This window comes from Branchiostoma lanceolatum, chromosome 9 (assembly GCF_035083965.1).
Source record: "Branchiostoma lanceolatum isolate klBraLanc5 chromosome 9, klBraLanc5.hap2, whole genome shotgun sequence".
NCBI classification, from domain to species: Eukaryota; Metazoa; Chordata; class Leptocardii; order Amphioxiformes; family Branchiostomatidae; genus Branchiostoma; species Branchiostoma lanceolatum.
The window spans coordinates 10,888,405-10,916,280 of record NC_089730.1 but is presented as its reverse complement, the minus strand read 5'-3'; the positions used below and the strand labels follow the sequence as shown (position 1 = coordinate 10,916,280).

The window sequence follows — 27,876 nt, the reverse complement described above, 5'->3', positions numbered from 1 at the left end:
CCATTTTTTCCTTACCGCGAAATTAAATCCCCGCAATTTACAGTAATACCTGTATGAAATATATCATGATTACACTATACCAGACATGCTTGAATTTGGGTAAGTTATGAATGTTGAAAATTCATAATCTCCGTTGCTGTCCCAAGGATGAGTTTTCCATCCCTTTTCCGTGAAGCGTTCTCCGCGAGTTTAAATGCAGACCCCCACGAAGTACAATATAGCACGGAGTACCGTGCATTACGTATATTTTCTTTCTACCTTATCGATTCCTTTTTATTTGACTTCGACTGAAAGATTATGGGATCGGGAGACAAGACACCGTGGAGGAGTGTTGTCTCAAGAAAAAAATCTTAGGAATTGCAAAAAGACAAGGCGGTCACATGGACATATCTGAAATGCAAACAAGGGGCGTGTCTTCCATCTGACCATACATGATTGACACATTGAAAAGATCTGGTAGCGTTTTCGTGGCTCAGCTGAGGTTTCTCAATTCTCTAGGTTAAAGTCGTCCGGACCAGTTGATTGTTTCTTGTTGTGCGCCGAACGAGTCAGATGTCCACCATGATGCAGGCCGTCGCTCTGCTTCTGTTGGTGGTAGCCCACATCGGTAATGCCGACAGCAACGTTGCTGTACAGCAGTAAGTAACTTTCTTTCTATTTTGTTGTTTACTTTGGGCAGTGTATTCGGGCGCGTTAAAGATTGTTATTGTAAGGGCATCTGTTTAAGTGTCTATTATATCCTTTTCTTCATTTGGGTATTGAAAATACAATATGAGGAATTTGTCCTGTCCAGGAGGTTATAGTTAGCCTCCTTGGTCCTGTACTATACTGCACTGAATGCGAAGTTTGCTATGGGGTAACTTTGCCGCCACGACCGCAGCGCGCTTTTGTTTGTCAGCGAAGACTTTACTAAAACATCTGGTTCAACGTCCCCGGCATATCTAGCGTTCAATTTCACAGTCAAAACATAATAAGCCTTCATCTTAGTAATCTTTGGAGAGTACATTGTATGTACAAATGGATAAATGAAAGGAAAAATTGATCTTCCTCACGAAATGACATCAGATGTTAGCGTGTTTTCCCTAGCCTCTACCACGCTCCACAGGTCGCTGGGTCACATGCCAAAGAAGTTAGTCCGCTATAGAAGTTACAGTTTGCGGATGGCAAATTGTCCCTACCTCCGTCGCCGAATCCCTTGGCATACTATTCACTCTATTTGGCCAATTTTTGCTATTTTTCCAGCCATCCGCGGGGCCTGGTAGAGGCTATGTTTTCCCTCAAAATGTAAAAAGTTCGTCTGTAGCTGCTTGCTTGCCGCTGTATCAAAATTGATTCCGTCGTTTTGTGTGTATGAAAAAGAAAACGTGCGAATGTGCTCTATGTCTTAATACTGGTGTTTTCCATAAATGTTACATATCTGGATATTTAAAACACGCATCGGTTGTTGTCCATGGGACATAATTTTGGTCGTATGGTTTACATCGCACTGATGATTGAAAGGGTTTCAAGTTATGCCGCAACAGCAGCATACATATGTAGTATCAAACACCTAAGAAAAAATTGACTGCGTATGTTTCACAACGGATAGGACTACATTTAAATTTTGATGTATCATATTGGTGAAATGAAAGATAAGTATAGTAGATTTTTTCTTCTTTCATAACCATAACGCTTGTTTACTTGTCAATTGTCAATTATACAATACAAAAGAAGGGAATGAAAAATCTTTTTTTCCTTGGAGGTTTGGCTAACGGAAAGAAAAATTGATAGGATGGGAGGAAGGAAGGAAGATACAAAGGAAGGAAAGAAAAACACTTCACCCGAATATGCGTTGTGTAAAGTATGAGTTATGTAAAGCTGACTTGTTGACATGACACATTGACAGCGGTGTTGCTTTGTCACCGTTCAAAACAACTATCAAACTTTGAAAACAACGGTTCATACAATTTGAATTCTCAGAAGGCCTCCATAGACTACGTCTAAAAACACTTCAGTATTCGACGAAAAACAAATCACACATGTGTTTTGGCACATTTAGAGCTACTTCACAAACATCCGAATATGCGATGTGTAAAGTATGAGTTATGTAAAGCTGATTTGTTGACATGACACATTGACAGCGGCAGTGCTTTGTCACCGTTCAAAACAACCAACACACTTTGAAAAAAACGGTTCATACAGTTTGAATCTTAGAAGGCCTCCGTACGCCTAAAAACACTTCAGTATTCGACGAAAAAAAATGACACATTTGTTTTGGCACATTTAGAGTTACTTCACAAACATCCGAATATGCGTTATGTAAAATAAAAAGTGCGTCTGTAGCTGCTTGCTTGCCGCTGTATTAATTGCTTCCGTCGTTTTGTGTGTATGAAAAAGAAAACGTGCGAATGTGCTCTATGTCTTTATACTGGTGTTTTCCATAAATGTTGCATTTCTGGATATTTGAAACACGCACCGGTTGTTGTCCATCGGCTTATCCGCCTTTAATATCTGTCGTGTGGTTTACATCGCACTGATGATTGAAAGGGCATTCAAGTTATGCCGCAACTCTCTGCAACAGCAGCATCCATATGTAGTATTTCGATCTACTGCGTATGTTTCACAGCGCATAGGACAAGATTTGAATTTTAATGTATCATATTGGTGAAAAGAAAGATATGCACGGTAGAATCTTCTTTTTCATAACGCCTGTTTACTTGTCAATTGTTAACGATAAAAGACAAAAGAGCCTTAAATTATGGAATGAAAAATCTTTTTTTCCTCTGAGGTTTGGCTAACGGAAAGAAAATATTGATAGGATAGGAGTAAGGGTGTAAGGAAGGAAGATACGAAGGAAGGAAAGAAAAACACTTCATCCGAATATGCGTTGTGTAAAGTATGAGTTATGTAAAGCTGACTTGTTGACATGACACATTGACAGCGGCAGCGCTTTGTCACCGTTCAAAACAACCAACACACTTTGAAAACAACGGTTCATACAGTTTGAATTCTCAGAAGGCCTCCGTACGTCTAAAAACACTTCAGTATTCGACGAAAAACAAATGACACATTTGTTTTGGCACATTAAGAGTTACTTCACAAACCGAATATGCGTTGTGTAAAGTATGAGTTATGTAAATCTGACTTGTTGACATGACACATTGACAGCGGCAGTGCTTTGTCACCGTTCAAAACAACCAACAACACAACAATCTTTGAAAACAACGGATACAGTTTGACTTCTCAGAAGGCCTCCGTACGTCTAAAAACACTTCAGTATCCAAAGAAAGGCAAATGACACATTTGTTTTGGCACATTTAGAGTTACTTCACAAACAAAAACATCCCTTTGTCCAGTGCCAGCTGGTGATTGGTATGTTTGATACGGCCTCCCCCGACGTGGTAACAGATAAGGGATGAGGGACGTCAGCAAAAACAGGTCACCAAGGGACCGAGGACCTGGCTTGAGTTGTGCTGACCATTAGTTCAACAGGGGGGGCACTGATAACTCACCACAAACAAACAATAACCAGGTCACTCAGGGAGTCCAGCTGACCTTTAATCTCCAAGCAGATGTAGGGCACAGTGTTTGGAGGCTTTTGTACCTCTTTCTAGTAGTCCCTAGAGAGGAGGAGTTTTCCTCTCTTCTCTTCTCGTCCACTGCTAAAAAGACGTAGCCGCTGCCAGGCTCCACGGGTTGCTAGAAAAATAGTAGAATTTGGCCAAATAGACGGATAACGTTCCAGATGAGTTAGTCCGCTAAAGAATGAATGAATGAATGAAGACTTGAATGAATGAAGAAGTTACAGTTTTGTTATACATGTTTGCAGGTCCATAGGTCGCAAACTGTAACTTCTTTAGCAGAGTAATTCCTCTAGCATGTTATCCGTCTATTTGGACAATTTCTACTATTTTTCTAGTGACCTGTGGAGCCTGGTAGAGGTTAAAGAAATGTTGCCAAAACTGAGACTGGGTCGGGCTTTACATCTGCTTGGAGATAAGATAACTGCCTACCGGATACAAAAAACTAGCCTGAGTGTCATCCTTCATCAGACAGGCTCTAGATCTACGTTTACCTGTTTGGTGAAGGTAGAGCCTGGAACTGAAACAGGATGACACTCAGGCTAACAAAAAACACTCCTATCGGGACGACCTCGCTGCGACCGAGCTATTTCACAACGCTTTCAACAAATTTCATGAATGGTTGGTAAGTCACTGAACAAAAATACTTTTTTTATACAACCAAGTGCTTTATTCAAATAATCTTTTCGGTCATATTTTTCCATTTGAAGTTATGAAGTCAAGGGCTTAAAAAAACTAATCTTTTTACGCTTTATGTGATTTATTTTCGTTTTAGTCATACTAGTACGTTTTGCATGGAATTTCCACAGTAAAGTCAAGGCTTAGGGTCCTGTCACACTTGTGCGTATATTCAAGTGCGCATGCGTTGCGCATTAACATTTCTTAGGTTTAAGGAAAGTTTGCGGGGAAGAAATTGTTTTCTGCGTTGACCCACCGTTGTGCAGCCTAGTTATCGAACCAAGGAAATGACTTCTTGGGCTGAAACTTCAATCTTGACCAAAAACATGTTAATACGCAACTCATGCGGGCTTGTATATACGCACAAGTGTGACAGGGGCTTAACTCAAATTCAATATAGGACGCAGCGAGGTCGTCAACGCATCGCGGGTCCAGTGAGTTTTGTTCGAGCGAATGAACACTAAATGTGGTAGAACTAGAGTTCCATGACCTCATACCTTCGCCAAATGATGGTTAAAACCTTTACGACTGACGCATTATGAATGTTTATCATTGTTTATGCAAGTAAAATCTTCATTTGCGTAACTTCGCATCAGTTGATCATCTTTTCCTCCTAGATACATGTAACACAAAGTGTGAAAGGCCCTACTAAAATTTCCTCATCAATAATGCAAATGAGGTTCTGATATACATGATTTATGTTTAACGATGTTCACCTTCACTTAACTTCTTAATGCCACAAGTATGAAATTCCCGTCATTTCCCACTACAGAATTATAGTTTCTTCGATTCTCTTCGGGTCACATTTCCAAACCGAGGCTCGTTTGCGCGAGAACGAAAAACAGAGTGCACATTGAGTTCTGTTCATTACTGATTTGTTAACGCCTTGTGTTATCTCATTTGTTCATTTCATACTTTTCGTTCCCGCAAACTGCCCGGCCGGGCGCCGGTTTGGAAATGTGGCCCTGACATTAGTTGGTACGTCATGACACTGTTTCCCTCACATGGTCTGCATCTTGTGCAGAGATTTTCAGCTGCTATGCTCCACCCCGGATTATGCCGTCACCCTGTCCCCCGCATGGGTCGTGGTGAGCACCACGGTGTTCGATCTCTCCCTGACAACGGCGAAGATTCGCGCCCGCCACAGGCTCCTCAAGTACTTCAGAGGCGCTAATGATCAAGGTGAGGCATCTTTGTGAGATAGTGGTTAAACGTTATAGCAGCATTGCACTCCATTGTTCGAGCAGGTGCCTCGAGCACGTTACAACATCCTCATTACTCAGATGGGTACCTAGTACTACCTACTGACTGTAATAATACAACCTGGTGAACAAATTATGATTCACCAGAGGCTAAATTCTTATGCTTGAGTCCAGTATTCTAAAATTTACCATACATTGAAGCCTGAACGCAGGGCAAACATTTATAGCGATCGAGTTCTTGAATTCCCTGAGGACCCTTCCAACAATGCCAGAGTTCAATGTTTCTTACAAAAGTACCAAAATTCTGTATCACAATACAGGATGGTCTTCAAACGTTTTTGTGTTCCTTCCTAAATGTGTGATAGCTAGTCACTCGACTGATTTCGTGAAGCGCATTCCGTCTAACGTTACCGTTGGTTAGAAATTGTGCCCGAAGTTGGACTTGCAAGTACATAGAAGCGGGTATGGGGATACATGGATTTAGAAAAGGATTATTGTCGAAAGGACAGCTGAGGTAATTCAGCCAAAAGTCGGGTGCATTTATATCCCCAAGATATGATCTATCAGAAAATGATACCCACTTCTGGAGTGGAATACTCCTTTTAAGACACTTCTTTCTCGAAACATGAGCTTTTGAGTTTTCTTTGAAGGCTGAGGCTATTAATGACAATGGCAACAACAATTAACTTTATTGCATATTCATGCTCAACATGGGCTAAATGTGTTAGGTAACATGAAGTAAAAGAAAAAGAACATTGTGTTATATTCCATCTAAATCTATACAGAGTCTCTTCTCTCTTTCTTGAAAAATTTGTACACAAATTCACATACCATGTCATATGTGGGTCATAGGAAATAAACTGTCCATATTATGTTGGTTTGAACGTGGTTCGCCAATATAGCAGGACTCATTTCTTACTCTCAATTCCCAGGCGTGGAGATGCCGGTACCAACAGATAGTGTTATCCAGACCTACGTTCCCTCCGACCTCTTCCGCGAGGTGACCCTGGCCATGGGCATACCTACGAAAGTATGGGAGAACATCCCCAAGCCACTGGACAGTAAGGTACTAAAGTAGAAGTTCATTCTCTTCCACTATTTGTGGCGAGATTCAGTGGATCTTAAATGATAGAAATTGATATTTTTCCGTATGTTTGATGAACGCTAAGGACGCACAGAATGTTTTAAAAACGTTCGGCCCTCTGATTAACATTGTTTGTTTGTTTGACATGACCGGTAAACTCGACCTCGGAAGACTACCTCAAGGCGGATTGGTTTGTTCCACTCACACGGGACGTACCCCCCGCTCGCATCGAAACGTTTCTGGAACTACTAGAAAACTGAGCCACATTTTGTATCTATAATTCCTTACGAACGATGAAGGTTAGGCATCCAGGTAGCAAAATATGTAAGATAACAGTTACTCAAGCAACTGGGTAATTTTGCAAACGAATATTTTGTCTCTCCGAATCTTGGAGGAACTGCAATGCTTAAGCTATCCGAGGTCAGGAAAGATAAGCTCCCAGTCCATGATCAGTTTTAAAATAATCAATTTAATCTAGATTCTAGTTGTTTCAGCAACTGTTATCTTGCGATGACGTTTGTAATCCATTCATTGTCACAGGTGAGGATTGACAAGATACCTAGGAACATAGGATACGTTCGGAACCTCAAGAACAGGGCTGCCTTGGGGTTCTCTGCGGAAAGGGAAGCAAAGAAACTCTTCGCAGCCTTGAAGAAGAGCGGGGATCCCTTCTCGGATGATGACTACTACTACATCATGCAGACTAAATCGTAAGGAAAACCATTCTTACAGTTTGAGAATCTTTATGTTTTCAGTTCTATTGCGATGATACACAAATGATGATGACCGTGTACAAACTGTAAAATGTAAAATAAATTGTATAGTTTTATGTATTTGCTGATTTGGCATTTGCTGATGTTCCGCCCAAATATTTACCTTATCATGTACTCTGATCTGTAAACGATTGAAGCGATAGCAATGTACCCATCTCTTTTGATACTAAGGCCGGCGCAAGCGGTAACGCAACCCCGCTGTTTCGCCATCTGGATCAAATTCCGTTGATCCTAGGGCCCGAGCTCGATCCTAGGGGTCGACTCTAGTCTGTATAACGCAAACTCCAGCTGTCCGGGGATTTCTGTCCCCTTGGGGGCCGGTTACAGGACGGCAAGCGGTCACAGGAGGCTTGATTGAATTCAGGCTAGGGTCGACTCCAGCTCGGACATGTTGTAAGGGATTGCATTCGTCATTTCGGATGGTGACGTAAAGCCGCCGGCCCCGTGTATGAGGAAGCTTCAGGCATTAGCCTCAAACGTCAAACCTCTGCACATAAAAGAACCCAACAAACTTATCGAGAAGAGTAGGGGTGACCCGGTGTACTTGGCCAAAAATGAGAGCCGTGGCTACTTGAAAAAGCATCATGCTTGACCTCAATTGAGGATGCCTGATCTACCTATCTAAGGCCATATAATGTCTCTTTATATACATGTACCTAAGGACACCTGAAAACCAGGTAATCGACCTGAATTGTGATAGATATCATATGATAATGTGATATGAAGTGATATAATATGATATGATAAATGAATAGGTGGTTGAATCTTCTCCTCACTTTTTTCGGGGTTTTCACAGGCCTGAAAACGGTAGGACCATCACACAGGTTGCAGTTTTCGCGCTTAGCGACCGAACCTTGGATATCTACTCCCAGGCGGAGGGAATAGAGAAAACTATACGGCTGAGGACACCTGCCTGCGTGCAAAAGATCTCCCCGGAGGAATGGCAAAAAATGGAGGAACGGTCGCAAAAAAATGTCGACGCAGAAGTCGACCTCACAAGAGTCGAGGCTGGTGAAAACTACTGTAACGGTATGAAAACATTTATTTATTTATTTATTGAACTTCTCCATAAAAATGGAAGGCATGACGAAACACCCCCGCAGGGGTCACCTTTTCAAGGCCGCCATGCTAGTGTAGTATTCACCAAATATGGGGGGATGACACAATTGACAGGGCACAGTCCCTGTTTAATAAACCTCCGGCCATGCGGTCCGGAGTCAGTCTGAAGTCCATCTCCGTGTGTGCGGCTGTGTCTCTCTTAGCCCTGTTATTACCACATAACACTAGCATGAGAAGCCTGGTGCTACAGTGTAACATTTGTCACTTTCTTTGCCCTAAATGAAGATTGCTAGGATGTAAAAAAATGTAACATTGTCAAGCTCCACCGTTTGTGTCTAGGGATGCCCTGGTTCCAATTAGTTGGTAACTGGGACACGGTTCAAGTGCCGGGAAGGACGCCACGGTTGGGGTTTCACCCGTCTTTCGGAAGGGACGTAAAATCGGGCTCCCGTGTTCGAGAATTCGAAGCTGCATCGAGCACGTTAAAGGGGAAGGGCTAGCAACCCCTCCCTGTAGAATTTTACCCCGCTACAGAAACAGCAAGGAAACCTGCTGACCTATGTGCCAGTTGGCACTACAAGGTGAACAACAATAACAACAGCACTGATCTTGCCTGTCACACAGCTACTATTTTGCTTGAAGAAGTGAATCAGTCTGTGTTGCGTTCCACTTTGCGTTTGAATCAGTACTTATTGTGTGTTTTTTTCTTAGATCCGCTTTGTCCAGTGTACAATGTGGTACAGAAGTATGATAGCCCGCTGGAGAAGCGTGAGTACACCTCGACCATGTCCCTCGTGTTCGCCGCCGCACCGACATGCCATCTGCGCGCCGCATTCGGAATGGCCCAGCGTGCTATCTACGATAAACTCAACGGTAAGTTACAGTGCATGGCTTAGGGCCCTGACACACTTGTGCGTATATTCAAGTGCGCGTGAGTTGCACATTAACATTTTTTGGTTTAAGTAAGGTTTGCAGGGGAAAAGTTGTTTTCTACTTTGACCCACCGTTGTACAGCCTAGTGATCGAACCTAAGAAATCACTTATTCGGCTGCTTAACCGTAAACCAAAAATATGTTAATACGCAACTCATGTGGACTTGTTTATACGCACAAGTGTGACCGGGGCTTTAACTGAGGCACGCGTTGTAATAAAACATGTGTGAATTATATTCTGATAAAAATTCGGTTTGCTTTAGTGCGCTGGCGAAGAGTTTAAAAGGTGTAGAACTAGAATATCGTCACTAAATGTTGCAAAACACCGAGACTGGGCTGAATCCTTAGGCCCTGTCACACTTGTGCGTATATGCAAGTCGCGTATTAACACGTTTTTGTTTTAGATTAAGTTTGCAGCCGAAGAAGTTATTTCTTTGGTTCGATAACTAGGCTGCACAACGGTGGGTCAAAGTAGAAAACAACTTCTTCCCTGCAAACTTTATATAAAACTAAAAAATGCTCATGCGCAATCCATACGCACTTGAGTATACGCACAAGTGTGATAGGGCCTTGGCATTTGCTTGGAGACAATTTGCGGCATGTTTATAGTAAAAAAAATCCGACCAAGGCCTTTGACAAAAGTGACTTCGTGTATCCAAAAAGGTGGCATCTGTACCCAATATCTGAATATCTTGACCATGACTTTCCGCAGCTGCCGGCCTAATGAAAGGGAAACCTTTTCAAGTGTTCGGCGCAGTAAGGGGGCAAATACACCAGATAAAAGCAGGAGAGGACGAATGCAACAAAGTTTTCACGCAAGCAATTCCTGTCCCGGAAGCAGTGCTTGCATCGGAAAAGGTAAGACTCCTAAATACTATGTACCTGAAATTGTGTGTTTGTGTGTGTGTGTGTGTTTGTGTGTGTGTGAGTGTATGTGTGTGTGTGTGTGTGTGTGTGTGTGTGTGTGTGAGTGTGTGTCTGTGTATCTGTGTGTTTGTGTGTGTGTGAGTGTGTGTGTGTCTGTGTGTGTGTGTGTGTGTGTGTTTGTGTGTGTGTGTGTTTGTGTGTGTGTGTGCATGTGTGTGTCTGTGTGTGTGTGTTTGTTTGTTTGTTTGTATGTGTGTGTCTGTGTGTGTGTCTGTGTGTGTGTCTGTTTGTGTGTGTGTGTTTGTGTGTGTGTGCGTGCGTGTGTGTGTGTTGTTATTGATTCTAGACATGCCATTCAAATGTTTTTGCAAGAAATGATTACAACTATTATTTGTATTCTAGCTTCCCGATGGCCCAAATCAGGAGCCATACGACCAGGACGTGGTGTTGGACGTAAGTAGGTTTACCTTTATATAGAAATAAGTTCATGGACGCTTTTGTTTTCAGACTGTTCTGAACTCTTCTGTCGTCACTCGTCTAAGTTACATTTCATACAGTATAAAATCTATTTTGCTGCTAAATAGTCACCTCGTATCAACACCAGGGGGTACCACAGGGTTCATCTCGTTAACAGAATGCTCGTGTGCGGCACGAACTTTTGATGGAAATACTGTCACACTGTTACTGCATAACTCTTTTTCTGATTAAAGGGTTTTACTGCGTCAGGCATGTGGATTATTTACCAATTCTCTGTAAAAAATACACTCTCCCGGAGCTCCCGTTATCACCATTCTAACGAGTATCTGTCTGCTTTTGCCTCTACTATTTGATAAATAGTTGAAGGTACATCGGCGGGACTATGTTGGGCCAACAACATATTACGCGAGGCACTTTGGCGGCTATGCTGATGAAAAGGAGATCTACCGCCAGGGCAAGGCTCTGATGGAGGACCTGGACAGGCGCGGGCTTTGTTACTTCCCAAACACTCTGGAATTTGTCGAGTACAACAGGGCGTCCCGGCTGTTTGATCGCCACAATGAGGTACATGCTAGCCTCTATAGTAGGATTGATGGTCAGAATACTGATATAACAAGACAAGGAAACAACAACACCAATTGATTTGGCATGATTACAATACCTACGTCTTCATGGAGGTAAAATAGGGATATCTGATTTCGGTTGGGGAAGGTCGTATTGAAGTCCCCTGCTGGCGCCGAATGGCAGCCGCCCAGACCCTTGCGACAGTTCCAAAAAGTGCAAGTGTGGAGTAAATATGTATCTGTTGTGTATTATGTGATTGCAAACCCTGCAGCAATTCAGCACTGGCTGCCATTGCACGGTTAATTTCTGACCAATAACCCATTATCATTATAGACAAAGAGCATAATGTCCCGACGGCTGGTCATTATGGAGCTTAGTACATGCACTAACGGTGCGAGGTTGAGCTTGCTGGGTAACTGAAACGCATTCATAACGCCAACCTCACCGTGTATCGCAAAAGTGACTCCAGCACTAAAACTGGACAGTCTGATCATTGTTGCAATGTACAATGAAAGTCAGATGAAACTAATGATGCTCTAGATTAGATATTCAAGTACAATTTCATCTGTGTATTTTTTAGATTCATGGTCTTCACGATTTGTATGTTTATGGTTCGTCCTTTTTTTAGGTTGCATTCTACGCTTATCCGTTGTCCTGTAAGCCTGAAAAGCCCAGTTTCTTCCTTCCAATGAACCTTGACCTTCCGTCCCGCAGGTAAGACTATCGGACTCAACTTGCTTGTAGAAGTTGAAATTGTCGGTGATGCTGAAGTACAAGGACTAGCGAATGAAGAGAGATACAAAAGCCAGAAGTTATGCTGCATTACCGATGGAAGCCGCAAAGAGGCCAAAAACTTAATCGTATCTTTGTTAGGACTAGACCGAACCGCATACTAAATTTTGTAGCAATCCATCCATAGGTTCTTGAGTTATGCTGTTAACTGTTAAACGCGCAGTTTCACCGATGTACATGTTACAAACGCTACCAAAAACCTACCCTGGCGAAGGTAAAAAAAAGGCAGAATATGACATCTCCAATCTGTTCAGATGCTTGTTTTCGTAAGGACAACTTTCGGCGATGTTAATAGAGGAGAACCACAGATGCTATAAAGCAGCGTTAAGCGTTACAATTTCCATTGCCTTTGTCATGGCTTTTTGAAAATCAACGCCGCCATTTTTTTCTTTTCATTTAGCGATGAACCGAATCCCCTTGACATGCTGCTCCCTTCCCTGGATGACTTGTGCCGGAACAATGATTGTGTGAAAAGGCAATCGGTCAGGAGGTTTGAAAACTTCGTCGAGGAAAAACTCGAGACACGTATGTAGCTATTCATTTTCTAAGTTTGACAATAACAATCTGTATACCGTACTCGTCTTTGTTTTGATAGGATTTTCCCGTTTCTATTTATCGTAGATGAATGTAGCAAATCTATACATAACCGAATGTATTCATCACAAGCTGATGGGACAATGATAAGCAAACTATCTAAAGTAGAATGCTAGCAGACCATTTGTATACATTTGAACTTGGCGACATTGTCCCACTTTAGGTATGGAGCCTTGTTTCCTAAATGCCATTATAGATCCCACAACCATTACATGTTCAAGTATGTATAGTATCTATATCTGGTTAACAGGGTGCTTTGCACACAACCAGCATTTTTTCACCAACCGACATTTCGGTGGACCGTCTGTCATCTTCCTCAGGGCGACACTGGTTCTACTTCCCGCTGCCGCTAGGTGTCGCTGCAGTGGGACGGGTGCGGTCCCACTGCAGTGCGAAGTAGAAACAGTCAGTACTGCCCAGAGGAAGGTGGCAGACGGTCCACCGAAACATTGGCAGGTGAAAAACCATTGAATGCGTTGGTTTACCAACCAGATGAAACTATTGACGGAAGTTTGTGTTTCTGTGTGGTTTTAAGCTGGCAGTTCTGTCTGCGCCACCCAAAAGTACTGCACCAGCGTCCGCGAAGCGGCGAAGCAAGCTATCTCCAAGCTTCTGTCTTACTTCAACGGCTACAACAAGCAGCAAAAGAGGATGGATATGCCAAGGCCACTATTTCACTATGTAAGTGATACAATATTTGTTTCGCTTTGTTCCTTAAAGCAACATTACAGCTTTACTCTACTGATTGTGCTACTTTAATACATGATGGTGATGGTGATGACGATGATGACATGTGCAAAACAATTCTTACCTAGTACCTTACCACGGCAACATCTTTTGCAGGTACTGTATTGCCTTTTCCAGTGACAATAACTTCTGCTCTGTTCTGTTCAGTTCTGTTCTGTTCTGTAAACACTCTGGCGTCCCCTAGTGAACTGCACAAGTCATGACTGCTAAACCATTTTCTCGGACTCTTCTGTGTTTCCAGATCAACTTGACGAGTAATGCTAAACCGGGGTGCGACAAGGAGATGATGACGTGCAGCTTTGTTCCCAAGCGTTTCGCAGCAGATCCTCCTGCACCCGCGGACAAAGATGTACGTAAAACACGAACCATAGTTAGTTGTTGGTATGGATGTATTATAGATCTTACGGATCTGCTAAACGACAGAATCGAGTGCAACCGTGTCGACTACACTCAATGCTGCTTCAATCTTATATTAGAGAAACTGAATGTTCACTAAAACCAGATTCTTACTAGAGGGCTATCGACTTCCAATAACCTTTGACCCTTTGCTGACGTCACACATGCATAAATTCACGTGTCCAGAGCGATTAGGCCAGAGAGCTGAAGCAGAAGTCAGTCAAAAATTCCGGTGAGTCCAATTTTTGATTTGGAGAAGAGTTCATTTCTTCTTTTAATAGTGGTTGTCTCGTTGGACAGATTATGATGTTCGGGGCCACCGAACTGAACGGTTACACCATGCCTTATGGCGATCTGAACGACAAGGACATCGTCCGCACCATGATAGGATTCAACAAAACATTGGCTGGTCTGGAGAAGTTTGGTATAGCGTACGATAAGGTGAGTCTTGTGGTATTACATCAGAACTTTTAAGATGTATTTTAGATGTTCGTATATCTTCCGATGGCTAGACCTATGAAATTCAATGTGAAACATGTACATAAGAGTGGGATCTATGAAAAAAGACTTTTATCAAAACATATGGTTGACATGTGAGTCTGATGACATATTCGTATTGTTATAAGTTTTGTTCCTGCATCTTTCAAGAGTCATTCTGCACCATTGATAACTATTGAGATAACAAAATATTTTATAACATCAACATCTTCGTCAGAAACATGACAGTTAAATAAGATATCTTTCTTCTCCACAGCTCACTTTTGGTATTATGCAGTATTTTGCGCCGGGTGAAGAGTTCACATACAATGCACTCTTTGTTCCCAAACTGCAAAAAGGAATCGTTGTTCCTGAAGAGGTAAATGTAGATCTATAGAATGTTGTTTATTGACATTGTAGCTCTCTAACAAAAAAAAGTTCTGACAATTCAAAGGAAACCCAAGCAATATTAGGGCGCGAAAATTGGATTTTGAAAGTCAATTTATCTAATCATTTCTATATATGATTAGTTCAAACAACACTATCACAATGTATAGCGACATCCATGATGCAAAAATATGACGTCGGTGTGATGTGAGAACTCACTGAAAATTGTCGCCGGGGTTTTTGCATGCTCGCGAAACTAAGGGGATCATTGCACGGCTCGTTTTGCACGGTTTTAAAATGCTAAAAGTGTGAAGTTTTTACGCAAATGTGCTACATAGAGAATAGACCAGGCTGGCGAGCACTATGCATGTCTGCAGCCGCCATGACACTGATGCCTGCGAACGATTGATTGAGCTAAACAATGTTAGTAAATGTGACTTCCATGAAGATTTCAGTATTTTTGTTAATTCCATTTTTTGGGCCCTAATATTGCTTTGGTTGTCTTTAAATTTTATGAAAAAAGTATCAACCACTTTGAGACTAGTTTGGGAGAACACTTACTCTTTGAAACTAAAACGAGTTGCCACCTTCACTTTCGCTTTAAAACAGTAGTTATCCAATTGAACAGTGTGTTATTCATTTTAACTACTTATATTTGTTTGCTTAGCAAACATATTCCAGATGAGATGGGTTTTTTTAGCCGACAGTTCGATTTACTGTTGAACATTATTCTTTTGCATCATTCAGCTTGAAGTGAACCCGCTGTCGACCATAAAATAAAGAACCATACATACTGATTGGATCCAACGTTCATAAGGAATTAGGGATAAGACAATTATACTAAAGCTACAATAACAATGATAGGAAATATATGTATATATGAACTTGCGGTCATACCATGTTGATGCAGGATTGGGCTGAAGCTACTGTTGCCGCCAAAGAGGGATCTCATCAACTGCACAACTTTGTAAAGGACCTGGGCGACAACATCCAGGAAATCCGAATGAATGCCAGTGAGTTACTCTTGTGTGCCGCCAAACTTTACCAGATGAAATGGTTTACAGCCGAAGTTGCTAAGTCACTTATTCAAGGGTCCTTTGCAAGTTAAAAACCATGATTGGCAAAGGGAAGGTGCAGTGGCAATTGGTCGGTAGAATGCTCGAGATATCATGCTAATTGCAAGTAATGACACAAGACTTGAAAGGGATAACCAATTGAAAAACGTTCAGATCTAACGGTATAGTTCCAACTTCCAGGATGAATTTCCCCAAAGTGCGTCTGTGTCGACCTTTTGGCACTAAGATGTCTTCCCGTTGAATGCTGTACTGTACACCGCCTATGGTACAAAAGTTGATACATGATTCTTGCCCTCTGTTTTTCCTCAGAGTTGTATGCTTGTGTCGACGTTGAATCATGCAATGATTTCTTCACCCGCAATACTATGGTTGCTCTGCACGATTACTTCGCCGGCAACAATGACGGAAATAAGAATCTCGGACGCCTGTCTCCTATGATTTACCATACGGTTAGTGCTCTTTATCCATGCAAAGTGCGAACCCAAATCCTTTTGTAGCTCGGACTTCTTTGTTAAATAGATGCAGGGGGCTACATTTCTCCTTATTTGAAGACAATCAACAAAAATCTAAATGGACGCAGTCTGTTGGCAAATTCCTCTGCTTTTCTTTTAAGATTTCTTTCAATTGTTAGGAATCGTATTTATTTGTTTTGAGTTGGTGTGTGTTAAAGAGATGTCGTGCAAACCATTTGAATGCTAGGTACGTTGACATTAACAGGAAGTTGGGTCAAAAGTTATAGCAGATAACCCCAAAGGTTAGATACAGGATGTAGCAGGTCATAGTTCGTAGACCATTAATGAAACATGACAAAGAATCAACCCTCTATAAACTTATCTACAACATAAAGGAATGGATTAGGAGAACACGTTGAATTAATATATTGTATTGTATATGACATGTAATGTGCTGCGTTGTGTTGTTTAGTGTGTGATTTTATGTTTCTTTGTAACGTTGCCCGGTTAGGTATGAATTTTAACGTTATTTTTTAAATCATTCCTTAGACCAGACCAAAAATTGAAGGCTGCTCGCACGGACTGGCGAGTTGCTCAGCCATTCCAGAGAAATTCTATGAGAACACACCACAGCCTAGCGACGAACGGGTTGGTATCCAATTCATTGTCTTTATCTGGAGGATGGAGAGACATGTAAACCTTCTCTTCTTCTACCCTATATCCAACACTAAGCGTTAGTAGTAAAGATGAGATTGTACACATCGATGTATTTGTAACTAGCATGGCTATTCAGCGCGCCTCATGGAATTTCTTGACTTCTGACCTCCACTTCAACTCTTGACCTCCATGGATTTTGACCTTGGAACGGCTAAGACTTTGAGTTATTGACAACGGATTTGTTTTGACTTATCGAAGTTTATTTCTTCCACTGGATGTCGTCCAGTTTTGTCTGCCAACCTGACTGAATATAACGTATTCATGGATTTGTCCTGTATATGCTGGGCCCTCTTCGGGAAATCAACTTTATGAGTTGAAGAGGCTACATAACTTTCTTGAGATGAAAAGAATAGATAAATAAGCGTTTTCCTAACGTACCTGATATCTACCTATCAAACATCGGAAATGTCCCAATATCTGTGTAGGGAATTTTTTTTACCAAAGTACGGGACTAGAGGCTGTTTGCCTAGTAAGTATGGGTCTGGGGCCTCCAGAGGTCAACCGCAGCAGGCAGAAGTCGTAATGATAATTATATTCTATATACAGCATCATGTAGCTCACATTTACACATCTCTTAGACTGTGTTTACTAACACTCGTTGGGCATAACGTATTCCTTTTAACATGTGTCTCCCCTTATTTTGAATACAGGTGACAATCTTCAATGCTACTGAAATGAGTACTGCCTCTTACGCTACTACTGTACAAGAAAGGCCGTTTGGGAAAGAGGAATGGCGCGCCATCTTAACTAACTTTGGAAAAACGCTTACGGAAAAAGGCCTGCTCTTTAGCGAGGTGAGATTCATCTAAAAGCCGCATGCCAACCTATTCGATACTCGTGAATTTATTATAAGCCCAAATGAGGCAGAACCAGAAACTCGGTGTTGTCTGGGTTACATACATGTGCATTGATGGTATCGCCTTATTTCCTTGAATACAGCATGCTGCCTTCTTCTTCAAGGAAAGCCATATGTTCGACAAGAGCGACGAGCCAATGTACGTGGCCTTTTGGAAGAAGGTAAGGCTAGAGCCAAAAATAAAGCGTACACAGACCTAGAGTGATATAAATGTGATAATTTGTAAGAGAAAAAAGTGAGAAAACCTCGAGTAGACGAATAGTTGTTTTATCAGAAACGTTCGTTTCTGGCTTAACTATCATGGCCATTGGCCTTGTGTACGATGGACAAAGCACTCAAGGCGCGGTGCTTTCCGGCAAGGTTGTCAGAATACAGCACAGTTACGCACTGTCTTTTCTTAAGATACAACACAGAAACAAGAACATTTCCACTCTAACAAGTGTTCGGCGTGTCCACTGAAAGAGAAAATGTCTAAGCAGTGAGTTCCCAAGTATAACAGTTTTCATATTAACGGCGATGCCACATTAGTTGTAGGTCGTCGGGCGATTTTTATCAAGCAGGCTGTGACAGAACCAACCACGGGCAAGGACCTAAGATCACAGTTTTTTCCGTAACAAGACAACTGAATTTTCCAGGTCTCATGCACGACTATCCTACGAATGCCCTCAGTTTGCTATCGCACGGCGATCGTACGACGTACATGTATTTGACAGGCCCCTTAGATAACACGACCTAACAAACTACAGGACCTTGATAATAGTTAGTAAACACTTCGTCGACTAATTATTATATATAACTCAAAACACAGATCGTGACTTTTGTTTGACATGTTGTTTGATAGGACGCGGAGTCTGACAGTGAAATGGCAGCCGAAGAAGACAAAGAGATGCCGACGGAAGGTCCGGCCGATGAGAAGAAGGAGGACGATGAGAAGGCGCAGGAGATGCCCACTGCACTATCAGATGTACGTACATGTACAATATGTAATCATATATAACGTTTCAGTAATCACAGTCAACCTTATAATTTTTTCTCTCTATTCTAAAACTGCTTCTGTTCGCTAAACTGACGCGAATATTAACATGAAGAGGTTCAGCCACTGCTATCAGTTTTCACCTCCGATTCTTTAAAGAAATGTCGGATTTTGTGTTTTTTCCCTTTCTGGTGAGCTTTCATAAGCAAAGTAGAAAAAAATTCCTGTCTTTTGTCTTTATTCTAGTCCGGCTGTTAAGGCACTTTTCACCTGGACTCTTATGTATATGTATGCATTCATGCACATTTGTTCTTTTTAATCTTGAAATCTGTATGTCTGTGCTTTTTTATGTAAAAGTATGATGAACCCTGTAAGATTAGTCGCGATACAACTAAAGAGTATCGTAATAAACGTAACAAACAGGTATGGACGCCATATTTTGTTAGCCTGGGTGTCATTCTGTTTAGTTCCAGGCTGTTCTGTGAAGGCAGAGCCTGTAACTAAACAGGATGACACTCAGGCTAATATTTTGTGTGCTCTCAGGCTCCTTCCAACACTGCGATGCCCGACCAAGCTGACGACGCTGCTGTTCCAGCGACTGAGGCGGCGGCCACGGGCAGTTCTGCCGAGACGGAGGAGAGATAAATACCGCGGAGATGGTGGCACGATAACAGGGTCTACACCAACGTAGACATCCTAGCGTTGTTACATGGTCGCAGCACTAGTAACTTTTCAAATTGTATTGTACTGATCTTCCTTCTATTCCAAACCACTTTGAAAATGTGGAATGATTTATAGTTAGAATTGTTTATGATAAAAGCAAAGTAAACACGAATATCATTAAGATTGCTAGACATTTGAAGCATATTTGAATATTGATATTAGAAATTGTATGACATGCATGTAAGTCACTATTTGACAAGCTAGAATAATTATACCATATCATATATCATAAGAAAAGGCTTTGACAGCACTGAGATTCATCGATGCTGTTTAATCATACGTAGTTGTAATTAAAGGTCTTGCTTAGTATCATACATAGTTGAATCTAACTTTCAATAGCTTTCAATATTGCAATAATGATTTGATGGTGCTATAACCAGAATAGCTTTATATGTTCATGTGTTCCAATAAACCCATCACCCACCAGGAAATCCAAACCGTATCTTATTTTTCAACAAATCAGCATCCTGTAAATGAATGGCTAGCCTGGATACCAGACTGTTTCCAGTGTAGTTCCTCGGCTGCAAGGCCAACATGCCCCCATGGAAATTTTACCACAGACACGTCAGAGTTATTGTACCTACTAAGACTTAGATCATGACAGTTTTTTGTGTTCATCTAAAATATTTTCTATGCACTGATATTTTGCAGCGATGTTTCCCAATAAGCCATCTATACCAGAACGCGGATTGGCTTTGCCCTTGGCCTCTTCGACGATCCGGCGATATTTGCGTGTGCGTAAATCGCCCAGTAGATATTGGTGTATCACCATTCATGTAAGGTAGAAAAAGTCATTGTCCCAGATTACGTGGCCACTAACAACCACAGGTCCAATGTAGCTGAGGTCACGGTCGCGTTCGGACTTGGTGCTCTTTTCTATCACGTCAATCTTGGTTCGCTTCCTTCTGTGAAAACAATTGCGAGAACACATGTGTACAATAAGAGCAATTTGGGGCCATAAAATGTTTAGACAGATAGAAATGAGTCTTAAAATTGTGATCTAAGCAAGGACGATTAGTGTTGTTATCCAAAAGCGTACCTTCCCAATCCCAACTTCTCGCCGTCCTCAAGTGTATCCGGCAGCCGGATGCCGAACGTCTCGGGTAGACTGAAGACTCCGGCCCCGCCCAGAGTGCAGAGTACCCCGAACGTGAGCATGGGGAGGGGCGCCCACACGTCCGCCAGCAGGGACACGAACGGCGACAGGATGCCTCCTGTACGGGACGACATGTTGGCCACGCCCACACCCATCGTCCTGAAGACAAAATTCACTACAGTCAGGCTGATTAAGTTATTCTTTACATCGTTAACGTTTCATCATCTCCAGGATTGTAAAAGGACGAAACCTATCTACCATTAGAACATAAACTTGGGCGAATGGGACTGGTCATACACTTAATGGGAATGGTTTATTATTATTCAATGTTTCAAGCATTTGCAAACAAACAGCCTTGCATGTACACGTATATTGTATAGGGACCCTGAAGGGGCTCGACGTAGGGAGAGAGCGAATGAGACAGTGATGGGATGATGAATGAAATTGACCACAGCACAATACAACATCAGGTGTTTCGTTATCTGGCCACCATACCTGACTACGGTAGGGAACACCTCCGGGGAGTACACGGTCAGAGTTGTGAAGGCGACGCCGACAGCACACCGACCGAGCAGGGAGACGTACCGAATAACATCCTGGTGATCTGCAACACAATGTCACATTACTTAATATATATCCTCCTGCAGTCTGAAGAAAACATTGAAAGGTATCTAAGCATTGATAGAGAAGTGGAAACGTTTATACGTCTACGTATGTCACAAGTTATGTTTTGCAGAAGGAAGAGAATAACGACACGGACGTACAAACATTTCAGAGCCGAAAATGATAAGCTGTTACAAAGCATTTGTGTGTATTAGTCTGCTAGGCTTCTATCAAGTGCGACCGAGTAGCGACAGTGGCAATCTAGTTGTGAATTTGTCGTGCGAAACGAAAAGAGTTGTCGTAGATCCTCGTCGGCGGTCTGTTTTGTCGAAGCGTCGCTGAAAAGTCTAGTACACATCGATTCCTACGACATGTGTCTAAAGCTTTCAAGTACTTTCTGCCCACCTGTTGGTGTTGCTGCTACCGCCAAACAGGCGGCTCCTGTCAGAAACAGAAATCCACCAACCACAGGCCTCCTCCCCCACTTCGCCATGGCAACCAAGCCCACAAGAGACAGTCCGATCTCCAGTAGTGCGCCGAGGACGAAGTTCAGGTAAGGGTCACCGGCCAGGTCGGCAGAACCAATGATCAAAGCGTAGTACACGGACACTGTGGCGAACCTAGCAAAAGCGCAAGACGTAATAAAATATGATCTGCACATGTGTATCGTTATGCGTACCGTTTCTGAGAAAAAGATCAATATCCTTTTGATCTGTTTACAATTATGCATGGTAGCGCTGTGTCTAGATCTCTGATTGCAGGTGTAGTAGTATGTAACATAGGATCTACAGTCCCCGGCTTCACCCTCACAAAGGAAGTTGATCGCATCAACCATAGACAATCAAAGACGATGCTGTCAACATTGTTTAACACATATCCAACATTTTGGGGTTACATGCAAATGTGTACATATCACAGTACTGTGTATACATAGTTCTAATAGTATACGTTAACTCTTACCAGACTAAAGACATCGTTATCGTGATCATCCTCAGACCAGGACCCCGGAACAGGTCGATCAGATTGTACTTCTTGGACTTTTCCTCACTGGCAGGTTCTTCATCCTTTGGTTTCGTCACTTTCTCGTAAACTTCATCCGGTATGGTAACCTTGTTGAACTTCGCTGCCTTCTGGATGCTGATTTTGGCTTCCTCGTTCCGTTTGTTGCTTAGGAGCCATCGTGGTGATTCAGGAAGAAGCCTACAAGTGACAATTTATGAAAATATAACGATATGTTCCGTAAGTTTCGTATATAAGAAACCTTACAGTCTGGACCGGACATCTTGAAAAGGTGATAGTCACTTTTTATGTCAGTCCTTCCACAAATGTGTAATGAGTAAATAGATAAATAGATATATTAAGTAGAAAGACATTCCAAAAACGTCGCACGTTATATAATGTAACTCTACAAGTCTTCCAACCATCATGACGGCTATGATACCTTATTGTAGACTTGTAAACAACGGTCTCAAGTAAACGTACCACCAGTACGAGAGAAGCGGCGCCGACATAACTGCCAAGGCCAGCTGGAGGCTCCACCAATCACGCAAGAAGTACGCCAGACCTCCGAGACAGACAGTTCCAACGGCCCAGCTCAGCGAAATCGTCATGCCCACTGCATTACGCTTGGATGAGCCGATAACTTCTATGGCTGGAGACCAAAAGTGGGAAGACATTTTTCATCAAATTTGTGACGGAGACGCGTCCTTTAGGTATAACATGTATGAAAAATATTAAAATGTCATTTAAAATGTTAAGTCTTTTTGCCCTCTCTTAACCAGATAAGATGAGAATCAAATCTATACCTAGGGTTAAGCCGACGTAGAAGAGACCGTTGGCAGCACCGCCGGCAAGCAGACGGAGAACAAGGAAGCTGAAGAAGTCTTTGGTGAAGGCAGCGGCCAGTCCCACGCTCAGCTGCAGCACGATGCACGCTAGAACCGTCGGACGGCGCCCGAATCTGACAAACACATAAAAAATCGTGATTGCTTTTATCGACAGATTTCGAGTAGAATGTTTTAGAGAGGTAGTAGTCTGTCGACAGTGAGGTCTTGAAACAGATCATGTGATGGAGTGTTGATATCTTGCCTATTGAATATTACTGCAAGAGATTGGGATATTGTGTATTGATTGCAGTTGAGAATTGTCCTGTACGTTCTTGCTATTGACGTAGATTATCAACGAAAGAGCTATTCAACGTGGAGAGTATGTGATATATGTCGCAGTCCTTCATTGTCGTTGAAATCTACGCTAAGCCGCTTACAACTGTTGACTTAAATTCTCAACCAAAGAGATTTCAACGTGGGGAAAGCGTAGTCCTTTGATATATGTCATTGAAATCTAGACCTTTGCACTGGAAATCGGACGGGTAGCGCTTGAGGAGAAATATTGAAGTCTACGATAATGGGCCCCCTAGCGGAATTCTTCATAATAGACCTCAGTATAAATGCATGCTTGCACGGCGTTAAACAGGCGTAGAAAAAGAGTACAGACCATGCCTTGTCCTTTTTAGAACAACATTTTTTCCAATGGTTTTCTCATTTCTTTGCCTTCCCTTTGATGCCAACCACGGTAACATTTGGCTCTGTCCGCGCATTTTTATGGTAGATAAACGGGACGGCTACGTTAGAGATACGTAGCGGGAGAAAACGTCCTCAGATTCACGTGAGGCTGTACTGTTATCCGTTTGCCTGCATCAACCAGCGGAAAGGATGTGAAAATTTCAGCCCATCGGATGTGATCTCCAAGCAGATGTTCGCGCTGCCTTATTTTGTTTGAGTGCTTGTGGGTCTCAATGATATGCAGGGCTGAGTCACTAGAAAACACGCACACAACACAAACAATCGATAGCATCTGCTTGGATTGGAGAATGGATGACAAGGCGACGAGATAATCATCATATAAACAAGTTTCTGTTGACAGTACAGAAAGGCGCCAAGGACAATCAACACATGCGTGGTTAATGAACTCTGTCGAAGTTAAACTCAGTAGACTTGGACCAGATCTTGAGTGCAAACGACCCCCCTCAACAACGAGCGCGGTTCATGGCTATCATGAACTAAACATCTGGACAAAGCTGTTTTCGGTTGATAAAAGTATATCAACTGATTGCATCCAAAGTGGGGTCATGTGGCGCAACGGCAGAGCGTTCGGCTCAGAACCAAGTGGTCCCGGGTTCAAATCCTGTCATGTCACCGATCTTGTGCCCTTGGGAAAGGCACTTTACACGACTTTCCTTACTCCACCGGTACCCAGGTGTAAATGGGTACCTGACTTCGGTTGGGGAAGGTCGTATTGAGGTCACCTGGTGGGCGCCGAATGGCAGCCGCTCAGACCCTTGCGACAGTTCCACAAAATGCAAGTGTGGATAAAATATGTATATGTTGTGTATTATGTGAAACCTGTAAACTCTGCATCATTCAGCGCTAGAAAGACTACCATTGCAGCTAATTCCTGACCAATAAAAACATTATTATTATTACTATAATTATTATTATTATAAAAGCTGACGTGTATCGAATTCTGTTAATATCTACATTGTAAAAGTTGTCATAAAGAAGCTGAAAATGGCAAAATAAAAACGTTTTCGGGTGTGATCTCCAAGCAGATGTTCGCGCTGCCTTATTTTGTTTGAGCGCTTGTGGGTCTCAATGATATGCACGGCTGAGTCACTAGAGAAACGTAGAAAACACACGCACAACACAAACAGTCGATAGCATCTGCTTGGATTGGAGAATGACATGGCGACGAGATAATCATCATATAAACAAGTTTCTGTTGACAGTACAGAAAGGCGCCAAGGACAATCAACACATGCCTGGTTAATGAGCTTTGTCGAAGTTGAATGACCTCAGTGGACTTAAGACCAGATCCTGGGTGCAAACGAAAGCGGTTCATGGCTATCATGAACTAAAATTTGGACAAAGCTGTTTTCGGGTAATGAAAATATATCAACTCATATTGCATCCAACATCTGACGTGTATCGAATACTGTAAATATCTACATGTATCGAATAGTACTGTAAATATCTACATTGTGAATATTGTCACTTTAATAGTCCATAGAGAAGCAGAAATGGCAAAATATAAACGTTTCCAGGCATTGGCCTCAGATGATCTTACATGAAACACACATCATGTACCATGTAAACTGCCCGATAATGTCATACATTCAGGACATTCAACCGACCTTGTTCCTGACCACAAGCCAACCACGGTTAGCGTTGGATTGGGAGCCGTCTGAACAGTTTTAGGCCAGTCATATCTTTCGCGAACCGCGGCCCTGGAAGATTAGCCCCCTAGAGGGGCTAAAGGGTATCTCAATAAACTCAAATAAACTCAAAGTAAAGCAAAGGCGCGTCACCCTCTGGCCATGTACATGTGTTTGGCCTCATAAGCTCCTAGAAGACCAAAGAAACTACTAGAGGAGTGAGCGGAAACAATGTACATGTGTTCTGTTTCCTCCCATACAATAGATAAACATGATAATGATTCTGCACCTGTCCGATGTTGTTCCTGAGATCAGTCCCCCAGCGCTCACCCCCACCATGAAGATGGACTGTCCCAATTCCTTCAACCAGTGTCGCTCACACACAAGGTCGTACTGGAAGAAGAAAAAATACGAATGTATAAGTTGAATAACAGTTTCTTCCCAAATCTTTTAGCATAAAATAGGACATTTTGCTACCACGTGCCTTCACTCACTATGAATGGAAGAATAGAGCTGTTTTCTTGTGGACTTTCCAAAAGCCTTCGTATAATATTCCCAGCACAAAAAAACTATTATGACTAATTGTGAAGAAAGATTAGAAGCACATGCCACAACATAACATAGCGTGCAGTATATATATACACTCATACTACAACACAGCCCAACTACACTTAACGTTACTAATAGATACTTGAAAATCAAACGTAGCGGAAAGTGCACTTCGTGGAAAGTGAAGTGAAGTGTAGCACCTACGTCTGTAACAACAGTGCTGTGGTACACACTCTGGTCGTACTCCCAGCCGTGGCGACATGATGTTACTGTTCGGTTGTTCCCCGCTGATGTTCCACCAGTTCCATTGTACATCAGACACGAGCTGTACCTCCACGTGCCGTCCACGTATTCCATGGGAACGCTGAAGTTGAGCCTCTCGGAAGAGTGGCCAGGCATCGCCGAGGAATCGTTCTGGTGGAGTCGGCAGTGGTGCGGAGGAGTGGCGGCTAGGAAAGCCTGGGCGAACATTGTTGCCCCGACGGACGGACCGACCAGGACGAGGAGCACAGCCGCCAGCTTCTGGTACCTGCCGAACTCACCGAGGTACTGACGTAATACATCTTCGTAATCCATGATAACACGGTATGTGTCAAGGCAGTAGAACCCTCCAAATTGTCTCTATGCTGTAGGCGATATCGATATACGTGCAATGTACTACTAATACGCCGGCGACTCGACTTGCAATCCGTTCAAAGAACTTTCGAACTTCAGGTGTCCCTGTGTGGATTGAATGCAGCAGGTGTTATATTATGTACAGTTTATTTTCAACACCAAATCATTAACAAAACTCAAAAACAACTTACGTAAGTTGGGGTCAATATTTCTTCATGATGACTAATGACATTAAAGTAATGATATCCATGGTCAACTTATTTACAGTGAAATTGGTGACTCTCAAACATATCAAGAGGTACTTCCTGTTGTTGACTCGACGATGTGTTGTGCACGTGGTCTCGCATACATGAACACTAGTTATTGACACTACAAAACATCTCTCAATCACTGGCACTGCTTCACTGATAATTTGCGTCTGTCTAGTGTAACGACCTTGACCTATGACCCTAAGTGTAAGTAGTGTATTGATTAGCCTTGGTAGATCATATGGGACTTGTGGCTTGCATCTTTGCACGACTTTGGGTCTTTCCTCTTAACTCAGGTGAAAATGAGTACATAGCTTCGGTTAGGGACGTCCCATGGACAGGACTTAAATAGAGGTCCCGTGTTTGAGGAGAGCCACACCTCGAGCACGTTAAAGATCCCACCACACTTATCGAAAAGAGTAGGGGTCCTTCCCGGTGTGATTGAATCAAACCTTACAGTCTGGTCCGGGATGACATTTTGAAAAAGTGATAGTCACCTGTTATGTCAATCCTTCCACAAATGTGGTAAATCTCAATAAATAGATAGAAAAGCGCAATAAGTAAGCCTTGATTGGTGACATTGAGTAGTGAGAGTAGTTCTGGTCCCGCGACGTTAACTAGGAGTAAGCACTTGGACAGAGGTGTGTCAACACCTGTGGCTCATAGATCGTTGTAGTAATAAGTTCCACACAGTATCCGTATTGTAAACTAGCCCCGTCCGGTCGGTAACATACTGTGTTCCTAGCCATTGTAAACCGGCTGTGATAACAATACGCTGTTCATACGAGGTGCCGTAACATGTCAAACGAACTCATCCGAGTGGTGTGAAGGTATGCCACTCGAGCAATTTGGCCCGAATGCGACAATTTGGCCCGAATGCGACAATTTGGCCCCAATGCGACAATTTGGCCCCAATGCGACAATTTGGCCCCAATGCGAATGTATCCAGGGTTGGCGTCACAAGAGGTCATTGTCCCATTCACCCTTTGTGACGCCCTGGATACATTGTCCAGGGCGTCACATAAGGTCATTGTCCCATTCACCTTTTGTGACGCCCTGGATACATTGTCTAGGGCGTCACATAAGGTTATTGTCCCATTTATACTACCCTGGGCGCCAGACTAGCACCGGGTCGCTAGAAATTATTCAACCTATTTTTTCAGCAACTT

General features: G+C 42.5%; 2 protein-coding genes across 3 annotated transcripts; one reads left to right on the top strand and one right to left on the bottom strand.

Annotated features, from left to right (window-relative positions):
- Positions 1-496: 496 nt before the first annotated feature.
- Positions 497-19,817, top strand: LOC136441621 (uncharacterized). Its single transcript, XM_066438011.1, has 22 exons — positions 497-638; positions 5,263-5,420; positions 6,373-6,506; positions 7,065-7,234; positions 8,094-8,326; positions 9,068-9,229; positions 10,001-10,146; positions 10,558-10,608; positions 10,993-11,196; positions 11,825-11,910; positions 12,389-12,513; positions 13,118-13,263; positions 13,571-13,678; positions 14,026-14,166; positions 14,480-14,581; positions 15,500-15,602; positions 15,975-16,114; positions 16,667-16,765; positions 17,485-17,628; positions 17,774-17,851; positions 18,532-18,654; positions 19,207-19,817. Exons 1-22 carry the CDS (start codon positions 553-555, stop codon positions 19,306-19,308), a joined length of 2,841 nt encoding a protein of 946 aa, XP_066294108.1. The 5' UTR covers positions 497-552; the 3' UTR covers positions 19,309-19,817.
- Positions 19,638-27,876, bottom strand: LOC136441622 (organic cation transporter protein-like). 2 transcript variants are annotated; one of them, XM_066438014.1, is made up of 10 exons: positions 26,651-27,876; positions 26,049-26,564; positions 25,585-25,688; positions 22,891-23,045; positions 22,568-22,736; positions 22,046-22,285; positions 21,491-21,705; positions 20,978-21,086; positions 20,426-20,641; positions 19,638-20,291 (listed from the first exon to the last, which is right to left on the bottom strand). In XM_066438014.1, exons 2-10 carry the CDS (start codon positions 26,418-26,420, stop codon positions 20,159-20,161), a joined length of 1,713 nt encoding a protein of 570 aa, XP_066294111.1. In that variant the 5' UTR covers positions 26,421-26,564; positions 26,651-27,876; the 3' UTR covers positions 19,638-20,158. The 2 variants fall into 2 exon arrangements, with proteins under 2 accessions (XP_066294111.1, XP_066294110.1); XM_066438013.1 differs by having other exon boundaries at positions 26,049-27,876.